This window comes from Durio zibethinus, chromosome 27 (genome assembly GCF_047325235.1).
Source record: "Durio zibethinus cultivar Kanyao isolate XHJ-2024 chromosome 27, ASM4732523v1, whole genome shotgun sequence".
Lineage (NCBI taxonomy): Eukaryota > Viridiplantae > Streptophyta > Magnoliopsida > Malvales > Malvaceae > Durio > Durio zibethinus.
The window spans coordinates 7151671-7168581 of NC_143188.1; the positions used below are offsets into that span (position 1 = coordinate 7151671).

At 31.4% G+C, this 16911-nt stretch overlaps 1 protein-coding gene across 4 annotated transcripts; it reads right to left on the minus strand.

The window, feature by feature from the left end:
* Positions 1-495: 495 nt before the first annotated feature.
* LOC111279894 (protein trichome birefringence-like 11) lies at positions 496-8409 on the minus strand. Of its 4 annotated transcripts, none has more exons than XM_089756296.1 (7): positions 8228-8409; positions 6963-7057; positions 6308-6483; positions 4561-4845; positions 2949-3338; positions 1833-1991; positions 496-1296 (listed from the first exon to the last, which is right to left on the minus strand). In XM_089756296.1, the coding sequence occupies exons 3-7, from the start codon at positions 6340-6342 to the stop codon at positions 921-923; spliced, it is 1245 nt and encodes a 414-aa protein (XP_089612422.1). In that variant the 5' UTR covers positions 6343-6483; positions 6963-7057; positions 8228-8409; the 3' UTR covers positions 496-920. The 4 variants fall into 4 exon arrangements, with proteins under 4 accessions (XP_089612422.1, XP_089612421.1, XP_022722694.2 ...); XM_089756295.1 differs by having other exon boundaries at positions 6934-7057; XM_022866959.2 differs by lacking the exons at positions 6308-6483; positions 6963-7057; positions 8228-8409 and adding an exon at positions 4945-5593.
* Positions 8410-16911: the final 8502 nt, after the last annotated feature.

Here is a 16911-nt window from a genome sequence, read left to right on the forward strand (position 1 = left end):
GATAAATAGTTTTACTTTTTTTGACGCAGTTATGTGATCTCAAATTTACTGTTGATAGATCGATGCAAACGAAACAATATCATAAAGGTGGCATTTGACAAAAGGGTGAGATGCTTTCAGAACTTTAAGCTGAAAAATATTGCTGAATATGAAAAATACGATGGTCAGCGACATAGTTTATAAGACTTGATGTCGTGCATTTAAAGCAAATACAGACCAAGAGAACTTCATATTTTTTTAATTGACTATGTACATTTTAAAATCAGACTTATATGTAATTTAAATGCGTTTCCTTTTACAATTCTTTTACTCTTATTTTTATGATATTCATTATAAATATTATGTCTTTAATAACTCGCGCAGCGTAATTGCCTTACACTAATATTAATTGATAAACTACCCTAAGCAAGTGTTACTTTTACCACTTTAAATTTCTTTAATATAAAAGAGCAAAGAAAAAAAAAAAGGGGTCAAGACATTAGGCTATGATACTCATACCATCCAAATATCAAGGCACCTTCGTTAAAGATTACCAGCTATCTGTTTTTTATGACATTACACACTAAAAGTTGAATTAAAAAAAATACTTTTTTTTTTCACAAGGAATGTGAGATAATCACAACAGAATACCCCATGTGTAAAATTGTCCTACAGCTTTTTTCCACAGGCAGAATCCGTACCCACTAACTGCCCTAAAAATTGAGACACCTGGAATCAAATATCAACCAACTACCCAAAAGAAAAAAAATATTTTCTGCCAAAATCATAGATCCACTTTCGATCCTTGCCCTAGAACTATGGCAAAATGCATTCTAAACAACTACCTCCCATTTTGATGTTTGCGGGGGAATTCCGAGTCATTTCTGTGCATAGGACTCCTACCTTCGTATAGGTGTATAAATTAGAGGCTTCATCCTCAATCAAACCTGCGCTTCATACGTTGATGAGTTAAATGTATGATTGATACAATGTTTAAGGAACACCGCGTAAAGTAACTCGTTCCATGCATCAGGCACTCCGGGTAGACACCAATGACTGCAGTCCTGCCGATGAATTGGAGCAGGGCTTTCCTTGGGGCCCAAATAGTAAAGGGATGAATGCCCATCTTTCCTTCGTGCTGTCATACTAGTAATATTTAATATGTCGAATTTTGTTCCTTCTGACGCATTTGAGTAAGCTGATAACACATCACTGACTATTTTGAATTGTTCCCAAGTTTCAGATGGCACCAATGATGTGCCCAGCTCTGGCAGTGTCTCTAAGTGGCAGCTTCCCCCAGTTTTCCAATCTCCTCCTCTGCCAAGTTTTAGAAAATTTAGCTACTCCTATAAAATGCACAATTGTCTATAAAATCAACTCAACAAATGTGAAAACAAGGTTCTTTTGTTTTTTTTCTCTTCCTCGTGAAGTCTTGAGGAGTAATTCATGTTTATTTAGATGCATAACAACTTGCATTAATGCAGGCATGTATGAATGTTGGATCAAGAAAATAAAAATTGTCTCCTAAAACAAAGCCTTGGATGCAAAAGGAATGCAGTATAAAAATTAGTTCATCAATCAAATTGCATCTACACAACTGATTTTGACAGAACTTGTATATCTAGAATTAGTTGGAAAAAACCAGCAACTTCATCAGTGACATCCAAGTTCTTTTAATCGAGGTCAAACTCAGATCCCTACCACACCCTCACAGGTCTTTCTCTCGAGTATCTACCTCAGCCAATTCTTTCCAGGAGACCAAAATACGAAAAAAGATGTCCACAGAATGTAACATAGGCATGCAGAGGTCTAATTGAGCACCATGCAATAGATATTACAAAGTTAAAACAAACCTGAAATGTACAGGGGCAAATGTGCGGAAGAAGACCTTGGTCTTGCTTGTATTCACCTTATTATGTATCCACTGCATCACAGTCTCTATGGACCTTTGATATGCATGTTCTACTGTCATTTCCATTTTGACTTTTTCCCCTTCTTGAAAGTAACATCCCCTGGCCAAAAAAATGGAAATTTAAGATCAGATTATGGTAGTTTCACCTAGATCAAGCATTTATGATAACTGCAAGCACCAACTCTCAATTTATATTGACAATTGGCCTTCTCTTTCATACTTTCCCCATTTCATGTGTAAGAAACAAAATCCAAAATGTCAAATCCAGAATCCTTCCATTGGATTTATATGCAATCCAAAATCATAAATGAGAAAATCTAGGGTCCATTGTTGTTAAATGTAGAAATATCATTTAAAAAGAAAACCATGCATGCAACCAAAGTTCAATTCCACAAATTACATTCTCTGTTTAGTCGCATTTGAAATAATATATATATATATATATATATAGAGAGAGAGAGAGAGATAACGTCCTACCAAGATAGAAGAAGAGTTCATGATTGCAAATACCGAAGCAAAGTTCTTCATATCATCGAAGTGAAGAAAAAAAAAGGATACAGAAAGAAGACTTTTCAAAAGCAAAGTTGTTGAGCTGTCACAGGACCACATGGTATCATTCTATTAATAACCTTTCTCATTCTACTTATCAACCATAAGGCTCTCCATTATCCAAATGTAAAAAATCTGCAACTAATGGTCATTAATATGTTAGGCATCCACCATAACAGAAGGTGATCAAGACTATGATATTCAGCCATTCAATTTCTGTTTTCTTGGGATACCATGTAGCATGCTTGAAAAGGACTCATCTTTCATAAGCCACTTATCTTCATTATGTCAGTGTTGGAAGATATTTTTTTACCTTTTCTTTTTACCATAGATATGATATTACTACAAAAAACATTATAAACCAAATACCAACCCAAACATGTTTCGATATAATGAAATTATTATAGTATCAAAGCTAACCCAGTCTAAGCTCATCCACTTGGAATAAAAATAAACAATAAAGACATGACAATAAGGAATATTAAGAAGAACAAAAGAAACAGTTTACCCTCTAACGGTCTTCTCATAATTCCACCAATGCCCGGTATTGAAGACCACCAAATCTGCATCTTTCCACCTAATAGAATTCCAATCCATTTGATCCAATTTAAGTGTGGTCTTGATGTTTTGTGGAGATCCAGCAGGAGGCCTGCTCTGCAGGACAAGAAAAGGAGCCCTGTAGTACTCCAAGGTGCAATTATAATCCTTCAACTTGAATACCAAGAAGCCTTTATGCTTCGTAATTGGGCTGCCATTCACTTCATATATTGAATCTTTATTGGGAACTGCAGAAGCAAGCATGCAGAGGAGTGATTCCCATTGATTTCTTCCAATTGAATCACCAACAAAAACCAATCGCTTGTTTTGCAACTTCTCCAACATCACTTTTCCATCAAATCTATTTTATAAATGAAAAAAAAAAATGAATAAACCTTAATGAACTAACAAGAAACATAATCAAGTATTCTCAAATCCTTATATTTTCCATTTGCAATTGCCAAATAACTCTAAAAAGATGAAAAGAATCAAGATAAGTTAGAAACCACGAATTAAAGAAGGATCACAACTCACAAGCCTTGTATGTAGACCTAGTAATTTTAAACATGACACAATATGAAAAAGACAAAAAAGCGACACCACTTAAAATTGTAACAAAAACTGTATATGGGTTTGGTAAAAAAAAAATTTGTTTCATGTTTAATGCGTTGAAATGAATTGTAACACAGCAATTTTTGTGTATTACACGTGTTTGACATGAAATAAATACAATACCAATGCACGAATAGTCAGGTCTGCTTATAGGGTATAGAGGTAAGAAATTAAACTTAAAATTTCAAAGAATGCCATCAAAGAGCGGCAGCAAAATAAGATACTCACACAATTAACCAGGAACTTGTAATAACTCAAGAAATGCAGTATTAAAGCAATTTTTTTATATTGGTGAAAAGTAATTTACCAAGTTAAATTGACAATAAGAATCCCAGCTAATATTAGAAAACAGGCTCATAGATCAAACCGATTTCAAATACCACAACGAGAAAGCCAATTTTATCTTCATTGTTTAAAAAAGCTTCAAATCCTTATATGTTCACGATTGAGGTTAACCTACAGTAGAAAATGGCCACAAAACTATAAGAAAGGAACAGAAACAGAAGCGAGCAATGATGAAATTGACTGAAAAGAAAGGACCAACCAAAGAAAAGACAAAATTTTAATAAATCACGGGAAACCACACTCAAATTGGTTTGGCAGTAAGCCCAACCATGTCTGAATCAACTTGCTTCATAATCTACATGAAGAAGAAGGAAATTAATTAGGAACCAAAAGAAAACAATTTTTTTGAACAGGTTGTCCTTTTCATTGTGCAGAGAATTTCTATAGCTTCATGATTAAGCCTAAGAAGACATACGGAAAAAACCAAAGAAAAAATGGTTACTTTTCAAGAAGTATAGAAATTGTTGCCAATGGAAACAGTATACTAAAGCAAACAAAACTAATAAAAATAACACATATCAAAATCACTCAATCAAAATTTGCTTGATCTTGTCTTTTTCCCGTTAATTCATCAGCAACCAAAAAGTGTAAAAGAATGAAAAAAATTAATCAAGAAAAATAAGAACCTGGGAAGGTTGCAATGCTTAGGCTGCCATCTCCATTTGGTGTAGAACAAATCTGGCCTTCCATTTTCAGTACACCTAAACCCTTCATCAAGAAAGCTGCAATCTCTTGACTCGTAAAGAGGATACGTTTCATCCCAAACCCAATCACCATCGAACACATCGCACCCTTGACCTTCTTGGCTCAAGAAATCAACTTTTTTTATCTCACTTGAAGAAGACCCATCTAGTTTAAGCCACAAAAATCTCTGTGACTGACTAGGAACTCTATACCCTTTAGCCACGGCTCTGTAATCCAAGTAAAAGAAACAACAAATCACACAAACAGCAACAAGGAAGAAGCCAAGAACCCCCAAAGATGGCTCAAAGAGTCTCAAACGCTTGAACCTTTTAAAAGCTTCAAAAGCTTCAAAAATTGGCATGGTTTCATGGTCTTGATGAGATGGACCTTTACACATTTGAAACTTAAAAATAAGAAATCAAAATTTGGAATCTGGGTATTTTTTTCTTTTCTATAACTAATGAAAACCTTGAGAAAGAAACAACAAAAAGAAGGAATGGAAGAGGCTAAGGTGTAAAGAATATAAAGGTGTACTTTTCAAGCAAAATAGCATTCATGGCCATTGGTGGTGAACCATGTTTTTGCCTTTGGCTTCTTTGCTTGGTAGGTTTGTTTTTGTTATAGTTATGAATGATGGGTAACAAAAAGAAAGAGAAAAAGAAAGAAAAAAAAAAAAAAAGGGTGTCAAGGAAGCAAGGCAGCATTCATGGCGGAGTTAAATACTTTCCTCTCTTTTTCAGTTTTCTTTATTAGAGAGTGGAAAAAGAGAAAGAGATTTGAAATTATGAATTCGTTTAATTGAACAATTTGTAAGTAAGCTACTTCAAAAATGGATCGACTTCAAACTCAATTCAAAAATAAAAAAAAAAGAAACAAAATATAGACTTATGAGAACTTCAAAAGTTCAATAGAGAAAAGAAGAGAGATAGAGAGAGAGAGAGAATTTATTGCGTTCGGAAAACATGGGTCCAAGGGGAGTTCATTTTTACGTTTTTGAGGCTTATAGTGTGGGGGCGTGATTTGCTTCAGTAAGGGTAACGGATAAGATGAAACTCCACTTCCATTGAGCACGTGGATGACACCATTTCTTTCCAGAACATCGTGTCATGTTTTCTTAACCTTTTCTAATTGGTTCGTGGACATCACGTGCAACGAAGGAGGGTGACGGTGTTGTAATTACAATGGTCTAATCGGCCAGACAACAACGTCGGCAGGGAAAGTGTGGGAATTACAAAAAGGTTCATTCTAATGCAAGTTTTATTAATTGGTGTAATGGAAGAATTTGTTACTGAAAATAATAATTTTAAAATAAACAAAAAAGAATTTTGATTTTACCATTTTATCCTTTAATGACAAAAGAGAAAATCCGGACAACAAAAAAGTGCACTCAACTCACTGCTCTCGCTTTGCTCTGTTCTTTTGTTTTTTTTTTTTTTTTTCATTCCCTAACTCGTCTTTACAAAGTTCATCATCGCCTTTCTCTCCTCTCTTCTTTCCTTTTCCTTTTTTTGTTTTTTCTTCTCTGCCTCTTTTTTCCATCTCCCCTGTCCTCAACCTAAACGCCCGATTCCCTTGTTATCTCTCCGTACACCTGCCTACCTGAGAAGTCGCTCTCGAAATGCCTTCAAACCAGCCATGGGCACCTCCCTATTCCGTTACTTTCAATAAAGAAGATGATGGGCACTTTACCTTGGGATGGATGGCAAATGCCAATCCTCCCTCATCAGTCCAATCTTCCGTTACTATCATGGAAGAAGTAGGGAAATCCTTGATTCAATTGAAAAGCTCAGATGGTTGTAACTCAAGCAACCCAGGTCTCGTAACTTGGGTGAGGAAGCTGCTGTTTGGCCATTGGGCATTTTCCACTGCATTGACAAGCAAGGAAATATCATTCTCCAAGATTGAATTTGAGTATCATGCCCAAGAATTGGATAAAATTATGTGCATATAATTCTAATATCATACATATAATTCTAATATTATGCACATATTTATAAACTATTTTGTACATATCTATAATGTACAAAAAATTGTAAGGTTTTATTTTTATTAGTTTTTATTTTTTTTTTAACATATCTAACTATACAACACTACAAACATTTCACTGCTTTTCTCCCTTTCCTAGTTTTATCCATCTTTGTTGGATGAACAAAATATGAATCTATAGCAACGAATTTCCCACTTCGGATGGACTGTCTACTGATATTAAATTTATCTTAGAGCACATGCAAAAGCACTGCTAACTCATAAATATAGCATTTTCCCTCATAAGTAGCTTAAGTTAATAATGTAGAAATTAGACCATAGATATTTACATGGTATTAAAATTATATGTACAGTATACTTTTATTATATGTACATTCATCTTCTTTCACTCTTGGAAGTTAAACATTTCTTCTGGCTCTCCTCAAATGATCCATGGCTTCAAATACCTATCACCTGAAACAACAAGAATGATCATTCTTATTTTTTAATTATTTTGTCCAGTTAAATTATTTATGATTAGTTATGGCAAGCATCAATCCAGTACGCTTAAAGGCATATATCAGCATTGGAAAAACCAGCAATTAGGTGCATTATGAGTTTGTGACCTAATCAACTATTATCCTGCATGGCTTGATGAAAGAAGCACCTAATTAACCATCCTCAGAATGCTAGCATAATAAAGTTACCAAAAAGAAATAGCTACCTGTGCACGCTTTTAGAAAAATGACAGAACTAATAGCATAATTTGAAATTAATTAAAGTTAAATAGTATAAGATTAATGTCAATTTATAATCTAAAAAATATCACTCCAGGGATAGAACATCCAATTGCAGGAATTCTTTAAATACTAGTTGATGACATCATGATTCTTCTTAGGATTTCAGACGTGAGATATTCTAGGTAGAAAAAAAAAATGACAACAAATGCCACACTTGGGTTCCCTGGGTTGCAATATTCATGACCATACAGGTTTAATACTCAAAAAGTGACTTTTATATCAGTCGGGACACATTGTTTTATCCTGCAAACTTTGATGAAAAGAAAAGCAAATGCATGGAGATTTATAATCTATTGCTCTCCCATGGTAAACAGCTTTGGGAGATTTGCAAGCATATGTAAGATCCTTTATGGGTAAACAGATTTCGTAATGTTGCATCATAGTCCAGCATAAGTTATCGGATTGAGTGTGATTTTTCTCATAAATGTTATAATTTTTCTGTATGTACGTATCTTCAGAAAACAAGTCCATTAAGTGAAAAATCTTACATTATAAATTCTTCTGTAAAAGCAACAGATCAAATTAATATCTTGATACAGCACAAAATCCAAATCAGAGATTCTCTTTCCTTGAAGAAAAAACAAATTTGCTAACTATATTATCAAAATTTTCTCAGTTAATAGAATAATAAAAATTAATATCTTACTACAGAACAAAACCCAGAAAAAAATGTAACAGATATGGTTCTCAATTTTAAAACTAAAAAGAGAAGGATGAAATTCAAGATTTTATTTTTATAATAAAAAAATAAAACTCAAAATTCAAATTACTGAAAAAAAAGTACAAGCTTATCTTAAAAACAACATTTATAGCTGTGTTGTGTGAGTATATAATTAAAACAGACCTGGTTGGAACAACTAAAGGAACAATGGGAGGAGGCAACGGAGTTGGAAGAGGCAGATGATGGAGCCTCCGTTCACTTCAGCAGATCGGCGGTTGAAGTGTGAGGCTTTGTAACGGGGGTGCTTTTCTCCATTCCTTTTAGTTTGCTCTGGAGCTAAAAGTACAGGGTAGTTTCAGAGTTTCAGAAAGTTGGAGATGTTGGTTTGTTTTTAAAAGATGAGAAGATTAGGGTAAAAAAGTAAAAACATTTTCCTTCCCCGTAATTTTAAAGCTTAACATTTCTTTTTTTTATTATTAATTATTTTATTTTCTGGTATAAATGATAGAAATTTAAATTAGACGGCACCTTTTCAAATTTCCCCAAAATTAAGATGATTGTAGAATTTTCTTGCCAAATCTTGGCAATTGATTTATCAAGGATTTAGATTCCCTTACGTCCCGTCTGGATGGCCAGTTGCCGTTAGTGATGTGAGATAATAGCCTCCAATTACACTGATCATCCATTTGAGTTACAAAGAAAAATTGCTTTTTTCACGCGTTGGATATAAATATATATATATATATATATATATATTTTTTACTGAAACTCAAGCAGTGAAAAAATTAACCGACCACTATATATATATATTCAATTAAACCCCTGTTTTCTTTTTTTTTTACTCTTCAATTTTTTTACTTTTTTTTGTTTTGTTTTTTATTTAATTTTTTAAAAATAACTTTATTACTTTAATATAATAAATAAAATATGATAATTACATAATAAAAATAATTAATAAATAATTAAAAATTAAATGCATACTAAATTTTATAATTAAATAAATATTTCATAAATTTAAAAAATAAATATTTTATAATTAAAATAAGTTAACAAAATATATAATTACATAAATAATAACAAAACAAATTTTAGTATAATATATTTAATGATCATTTTTTATTTTTACTATATTTTATCTTATGGTTACTGCTATCATATTTTATTATTGATTTTAATTTTGTTATTACAATATAAAATCTCACAATTATAGTAATTAATATCATCATTACCATAATTTTTAGTCTCACATATTAATCTTATTACTTATCCAAATAAACCTTTAAATTATATTACATATTACTTGAAATTAATACCTTAAATCAATACGGCCTCGAACTTTTTAATTTGACCTTTTAGAGTATAATAAAGCAAGTATTGAAAATGTTTCCATTGTTTATGTTAGAAGAGTGAAACCTAATCAAGGCCCTAAATTTTCATCATTGCATGTAAATAAAATTTTTATTTTTATTTTTGCGTAATTATAATAGTAAATTTTAAAAACCAATTAAAAATTTCAATTCGAACAATTTTTAAATTATTCTATAACTTATGCTATTTTATAAAAAAAATCTAATTGAAATAAAGAAAAAATAATTATGATTTTTTCATGCTTGTCGACAGTGTCAAGTCCGACATATAAAAAATGTTAGTATTTCGTTATTGCAATTGGATTTTTTTTATTAATTTTAAAATTTATGATTATAATTATAAAAATAAAAAATTATAACTTATTTACATGTAATAAAACAGCTAAGAGCTTAATTCCATTTTTAATTTATTAATGATTTTTTTATTCAAATTTAATTTAAAATGTTAATATAAAAAATTGTTAATATTATAATATTATTTTAAATATTGGGGAGTTTAAGTGAACAAATTATGCAAGTATTAAAGAAGACTTTAGTGATGTGTTTAGTACATAAGATTGTCATAGGAAAAGATAAGATGATATTATAAATAGGATTAGATTAAACAATGTTATCCTATCTTGTATTTGATATGTGTAAAGATTAGAATAAGATAATTTATTTATTAGTTAAAATTATTATTTCTCAAAATATATACAATTTAAATTATTGATACAATTTTTACACTAAAAAAAATTCAATTGATGGTTTAGAGAAACATCGGAATCTATCTTTCTTTTCTTGTTTTTTCACTAACCAAAATAAACCTGCCATTAATAATTAATGTTTTAACAACACTTTTTACCTATGACAATAAACAAAATAACTCTATTTTCTCACATTTCTCCCAATAATTTTTTCTCCATTTCCCTCTCTTTTGCTTTCTTTTTCGTTTTCCACAAATATTCATGTTTTTGCTCTTTCAAAATCAAAATCTTATCAAAATCGCTTTCACTAATCAGAATTAGAATCAAAATCTCTTTCTTAAATCAAAGCTTATCTTTTCAATTTTTCCTAATTTTTAAAAATTAAATTACCTAATTTTTCTCATTCCATTCCTATAATCATCATTTTCATCATCATCTCTATCACTACCATTTGTCATTGTCATCCTCATTTCTCCAGCTAAGTTCTCTTCTCCTCTAAATACTATTTCCATTTGAATTTTGATTTTCTAGTTTTTATTTCTAATGACCAAACGGCTAACATTCACTTTTTGTTTCGATTGAGCTCAAGTTTATAAAGGTAAGCCTCCTCGATAGAAACCCAATCAAACAATGTTGTTGATAGGGAAGAAACTTTTATTTTAGGCAAAGAGTTATTGAGTAGAGTCTTAGCTATTAAAGATGCTAACAAAGCGCTCCAAATGATTGCTTAGAATCAAAATGAAAATAGTAAACAACGATACAACAACATTGAGACAAGTATTACTTTTTTTATTTAACCTTTGAATGTTGGAAAATATTATATTTCTAGTTTAGTTATTTATTGTTTTTGGTGATAGGTGTAAGTGAGAATAGGCCATTGGCTAAAAGATGGAAATGGTCAAAAGTTGATGTTGGTCTCTACACTATATTAGTATAAGGCCTTGTAGTATTGTTAAGGTCTCTAATGCTCTTAGAATAATTAATGATATTTACCAAGTAAGAGTTTTTCTCGGTGATGAGGTGTTCTTTGTACTTATTTAGTTATAAATGATGTTCTTTTTCGTTAGAGGTATTTTTTTGTCTAGAGAGCAAATTTTCTTTCCTCTCATTAGAGATTGTAAGCAGATAACCAAAGGCATTTTTTACTTTTGAGCTGATTTGACACATATAGTTCCATGTCAACTCAGCCATATCACTATCTTACTTCACAGACCCCTCACATTCTGCCTATAAATAGAGCCACCAAGGTACTATCTAATCTATCTAATTTTCTCCTTTTCTTCCCTATTTTATCTCTTTTTGACCTCTTTTAGTTGACCTATGACTTGAGCGTTGGAGCGTAAACGCAGAGAATACCTCTTTCTTTTGCTTTTAATCACACCATTTCTCTCATAATTTTAGGGTTTTTACCTTCAACTTAGAGCTTAGCACCAACATTTGGTATGTAAGGTAAAAAAGATATTCCTTAGCTGAGCTAAATACCATGCCATCTAGAAAGAGAGCCAATGAAAAAGGAAAACCAACTATTCCAATTAAAATCGAAACCTATAACAGCCAACCTACATACTGACTTGCATTGATATAAGTAGAACTGACCATAAAGCAATTCCAAGCCTTGAACAAATAAATCTAAGCCCCAAAACAAATGGTTAAAAGCATAACACCACACCAAGCCTCAAAAGCACCTGACCTGATCACCTTTGGTAGATAACTAATAGAAAGACAACCAGGTTATGATGAAGTCAAGGCCTTTTTAGCCTCTAGAAAAGAAAAACACCCTATTGCAGCCATTTGTCACTATTACCCCAACCATAACTTTACACATGCATCTAAATAAAAATCCCAACAGATCGACTAGGAGCCTTAGTCAAATAGAGATCTAGAGCCCAAAATGCAAAACCATGAAAAAAGAGCTGGAAGAAAAAGTTATTGCTTTTGAAAACAAGCTAAAATTTTTAAAGACTTCATCTTTTACCAAGGAGATTGACAGGACTATGCTCCTAAAGGGTTTCAAAATGTCAACCTTGGAAACTTACAATGTTACTTCTAATCCGTTTGATCATTTGAAACTCTATAGAATTAATATAATGATGTAAGGTGTAGATGAGGCCCTGATGTGTAAAAGATTGGCTACATCCCTCAAAGGGAAAGCTCGATCCTATTATTATAGCTTCAAACTAAGGTCGATCATTACATTCAAAAAGTTCAGCCATTTTTTCCTTTTATGTTTTGTCAGTAGTAAAAGAATTAAGAAAACTAACTTAAGTCTGATATCAATTCATCAAAGCAGAAACAAGTTTTAAAATACTATGTTAAGTGTTTCAATACGGAAGCTTTATAAGTGAAAGATCTACAGCAAGCGACCACTATAGCCATCTTAACCAGTGGACTCAATGATAGAGAATACCACTTGAAACTTACCTTATCTCTAATGCACAAAAAACATCAGCTGACATCCTATTTGTTGTTGAAAAATATATAAACATTGAAGTTACTATGCAAAATAGTGAAATAAACTTATTTCTTTTTCTTAGCAATCAAGGTGAAAAAAACCATCTCGCTTCCTCAATCAAAGAAAATGTAAGGAATTTTTTGATTTTCCCCAAGAGAGAGATGACACAGGGCCAAAAGCTCGAACAGATAAAAAAATTATACTACACTGAATACCTCATGAGAGAGGATTTTGATGTAAATAGAAAGAGACCTAAAGCTTAAATGTTCGAAGCCACTAAGGCAAAATACAAAAAAAGACCTAACCAAAAAATATGTCTTTCAACAAGATATCGACCATAGCATAGAAAGCTATGTCGAACTAAAAAATGAGATAAAAAATTTGATTATGAGAAGTCAGCTAGAAAGATTTATAGACTGATGGAGATACGGTGAAGACTGGATAAACCATAAAAGAGGGGATTATAAAAAAGAGCTAGTGATGAATTAGGGGATAAAATAGATAAAAATTAGGGTGATAGGAACCAGAGAAACAAACAAGAAGATAAAGGATGAGTAATAGATAACAAACCCATTGTGAGGATAATCAACGTGATTATTAGGGAAAGTTTTACGTTATCTAAGAAAAATTTTGACTAAGGAATGATCATAGCTATAGGGTCTTCTACTAAGAATGAAAAAGATTAGGAAGATAAATCGATCTCTTTCACGATAAAGGACATCAAAAGAATCTAATTTCACATGACGACATTATCATAATTATGTGGTAAAAAAAAATCTATTTGATTGTGTGAGTTCAACTAATGTCTTATACTGTGTCATAATGCTAAAAATGGAAATTAAAGAAGTGCTATTAAAACAATTTGCTACTACATTAATTGGCTTTGAAAATGAACAAGTGTCGATAAAAGAAATAATCAGGTTGTTGATCACATTGGGAAACAAATCGAGGAGCATTACCTCAGTTATGGAGTTTATAATGGTAGATATGCCTTCAGCTTTCAAAATGATACTAGGTTAACCTAGTCAATCTGCTATGCAATTAATTGGTTCAATTCCTTACTTAAAGATAAAGTTTTCAACACTAAATAAAGTTGAAGAGGTCATACGAGACCAGTTCATGATGTGAAATTATTATGTCACAATGATAAAAGGTAAGATTGAGAAGCAGATTGATAGATCAACCAGGAAAAAAAAGCCAAAATGATAGAAGAGACCAATGTAAAGATAAAAAAAGTGAAAAATGCAAAACAAAGTGATTTAAGAAATAGGTAGCAAGAAAATTAAAAAAAAAAATGCTTTTAAGCTACTTTGAACTCTTAAGCTCCATACTTGTTCAAGTTACTTTTGGAATTTTTGGACAAATATTTATTAACAAGATCGAGCTTTTAAGCCAACATAACACATATTTGTTAACAGGACCATGCTATTAAGCCAACCAAAAAAAAAAAATCTAAAATATAAATCTACATTTTGATTCAGCTCTACTTTTCTACTATATGCCATTTTAACAAAAAAATAATTATCACATCAAAATTTATCTTTTTTTGTAGCAAATAGTCCCGACATGACTAAACAAAAAGAAATAATTAATTAAAGATCCGAGGTTGATGAAACAAACTTGAATCGACAAAGAAACTCATCTTTATGCTAGTTTGAGAAAATAATCCCAAAAAATACATGCAAATTAGGGTTAAGCTAGAACATAAAGAATAATTAATTCAGTAGCTAATAAATAATGCTGACTTATTTGAATGGATCTTATCGAATATGCCAGGGATCAATCTTAAGATAATGATCTATAGGTTACACACCAACCTAAACATGAAACCAATTCAATAAAAGAAAAGGACTTTCGCCCTTAAGAAGTAAAAGATTATTGAAAAAGAGGTCAATAAAATATTACAAGCAAGCTTTATTAGGGAAGTATACTACCCTGATTGGATAACCAATATTGTCATGGTAAAAAAGCACAACAAAAAATAAAGAATATGCATCGACTTTACCAACCTCAATAAAGCTTATCCAAAAGATAAATTTTCTCTGCCTAGCATAGATTGACTGGTTTATGATAGTGATGAGCATGGTCTGCTTAGTTTCATTAATGATTATTCAAGCTCTAATCAAATCAAAATGTTAAAGGAAGATGAGAAAAATATGACACTTATAATAGAAAAAAGTTTGTATTGTTATAAAGTTATGCCATTTGGCCTAAAGAATACAAAAATGATTTATTAGAGATTGGTTAATAAGGTCATAAAAAAACCAAATCAGTAGAAATATGAAGGTGTATGTAGATGACATGATAATGAAGAGTAAAGGCCAGACTAAGCACCTGAAAGACCTAGAAAAGACCTTCAACACCTTGAATAAATACAACATGAGGATTAACCTAAGCAAATATGCTTTTAAAGTCACGTTGGACAAATTCTTTGGTTATATTATCAATATGAGAGGCATAGAGTTAAATTTTAAAAAAGTTCAAGCCATCCTTAACATGAAAGCATTGACCTCAGTAAAAGGGATACAAATATTAACTAGAGAATAGTTGCCTCAAGCAGATTTATGTCAAGTCAGTGAAATACGACCTACTATTTTTTAAAATATTCAGGAGCATCTTAATTTAGGTAGACCTCGAGACTCGACAAGGTATTTTATTTATACTTGACCACGATTGACTAGCTCGATATTGGTCAGAAAAGAAAGAAAAAGACATAAGTCGGTATACTTTATGAGCAAAGTGCTGATAGGGTTAGAGATAAATTACACCAAGATAAAAAAAAATGGCCTATGCAGTAGTCACATCAGTCAGAGAACTTAAGCCATACTTTCAAGCTTATACAATTCATGTCTTAACTAACCAACTGCTTAAGCAAATTTTATAAAAGCCAAAATTGTTAGGAAGGATAATTAAATAGGCAGCAAAACTCAGTGAATATGACCTATACATACATCTCAAGTCGATTTTAAAATTTCAAGTACTAGCAGATTTCATTATGGAATACACCTTAATTAGGACTGATAAATAACTTAAAGAGGTTAAGAAGATTGGGGATAAAAGATATGGAAATTTTTTATTGATAGATCAACCATCAACCATTAAAAATAGAGTTGGTTTAATTTTATTAACCTAGAAAACCTGTAATTTCAGTATGCCTAAGATTTAGGTTCAAAGCTTTGAATAATGAGGCTGAATATGAAGCTTTAATTGTTGGTTTGAGGCTTATAGTTGAGCTAAATGTAAAAAATATTATTACATATAGTGACTTTCAATTGGTGGTTGACCAAATAAATGGAGAATTTATAGTTAAAAAGAAAGAATAAAAAAGTACTTAGATAAGATACTAATCCTTTTAGCCACTTTTTTAAGGCTAAAGTCATAAATATATCAAGGTAAAAAAACACATGACGGAGAGCTTAATTCATGTTTTGTTAGAAGAGCTAGCATAAAAGAGTATAGAGAAAAAATTGGTTAGGCAAATTGAAAAAAGAGAATCATGGATGACCCTGATGAAAACATATTTAATAATGAGAAAACTACCGAAAGATAAAGTCCAAACTAAAGTTCTTATTAGAAAAGTTCCTTGATACACCATGATTAATGAAAAATTGTATAGGAGATTTTTTAGCTTGCCCTACTTAAGATGTGTAGATAATGAAAAAGAAAACTATGTATTCATGGAAATGCATAAGGGAATTTGTGGCAATTACCTCAGACTTCAGCCGCTTGCCTACAAAGTACATAGATAGAGTTAGCCTTCTTAGCCTTCGAGTTAAGCTCAGATCTAAAAAAGGGAATGAAAAGGCCCTTAAAACCAATCTTGATTTCACAAAAGAACAAAGAGATATAACTCTGATCAAAATAGTAACATACCAATAGAAAGTATCTAACTTCTATAATAAAAGAGTTTAATGAAATGACATAAAGAAGACTGACCTAGTACTAAAAAAGTTAAAGCCTTAAGAGTGAATGATCGAGATAAGAAGTTAGCTCTAAACTAAAAGGGTCTTTAAATTGTCAAAGAGGTCATCCATGATGCAACCTATAAATTGCAAGATATGAATGGTAATCCCATTTCGAAGACTTGGAATGTGGACAACCTTAAAGTTTTTTATTAGTAAGAAAATGTAAAGTTGAGCTCACACTTTGTAACTTTGAAAACATTGATTGAATAAACTTTGCACTTTGACTATATTTATTATAAAAGTCTAGAGCTCAGGCCAAGAATGAGGTCATACTTGAAAAAATAAAGTTTAAAGTTTAAAATTTAAGGCGATGTGTCATATTAATATAAACACCTAATTTTGTTTGAGATATTTTGTTGTTTTAAACTAGGCTTGTCTTTGTAATTGAGTTTTGATC

Excerpts from the sequence above, each read along its gene's own strand:
- LOC111279894 (XM_022866958.2), bottom strand. The coding sequence starts at position 5,015 with ATGTGTAAAGGTCCATCTCATCAAGACCATGAAACCATGCCAATTTTT. Across the intron at positions 1,992-2,948 it reads TATGAGAAGACCGTTAGAGG|GGGATGTTACTTTCAAGAAG; the intron begins GTAAACTGTTTC and ends TTTTTTGGCCAG. Across the intron at positions 1,297-1,832 it reads TTTGCCCCTGTACATTTCAG|AGGAGGAGATTGGAAAACTG; the intron begins GTTTGTTTTAAC and ends AAAACTTGGCAG.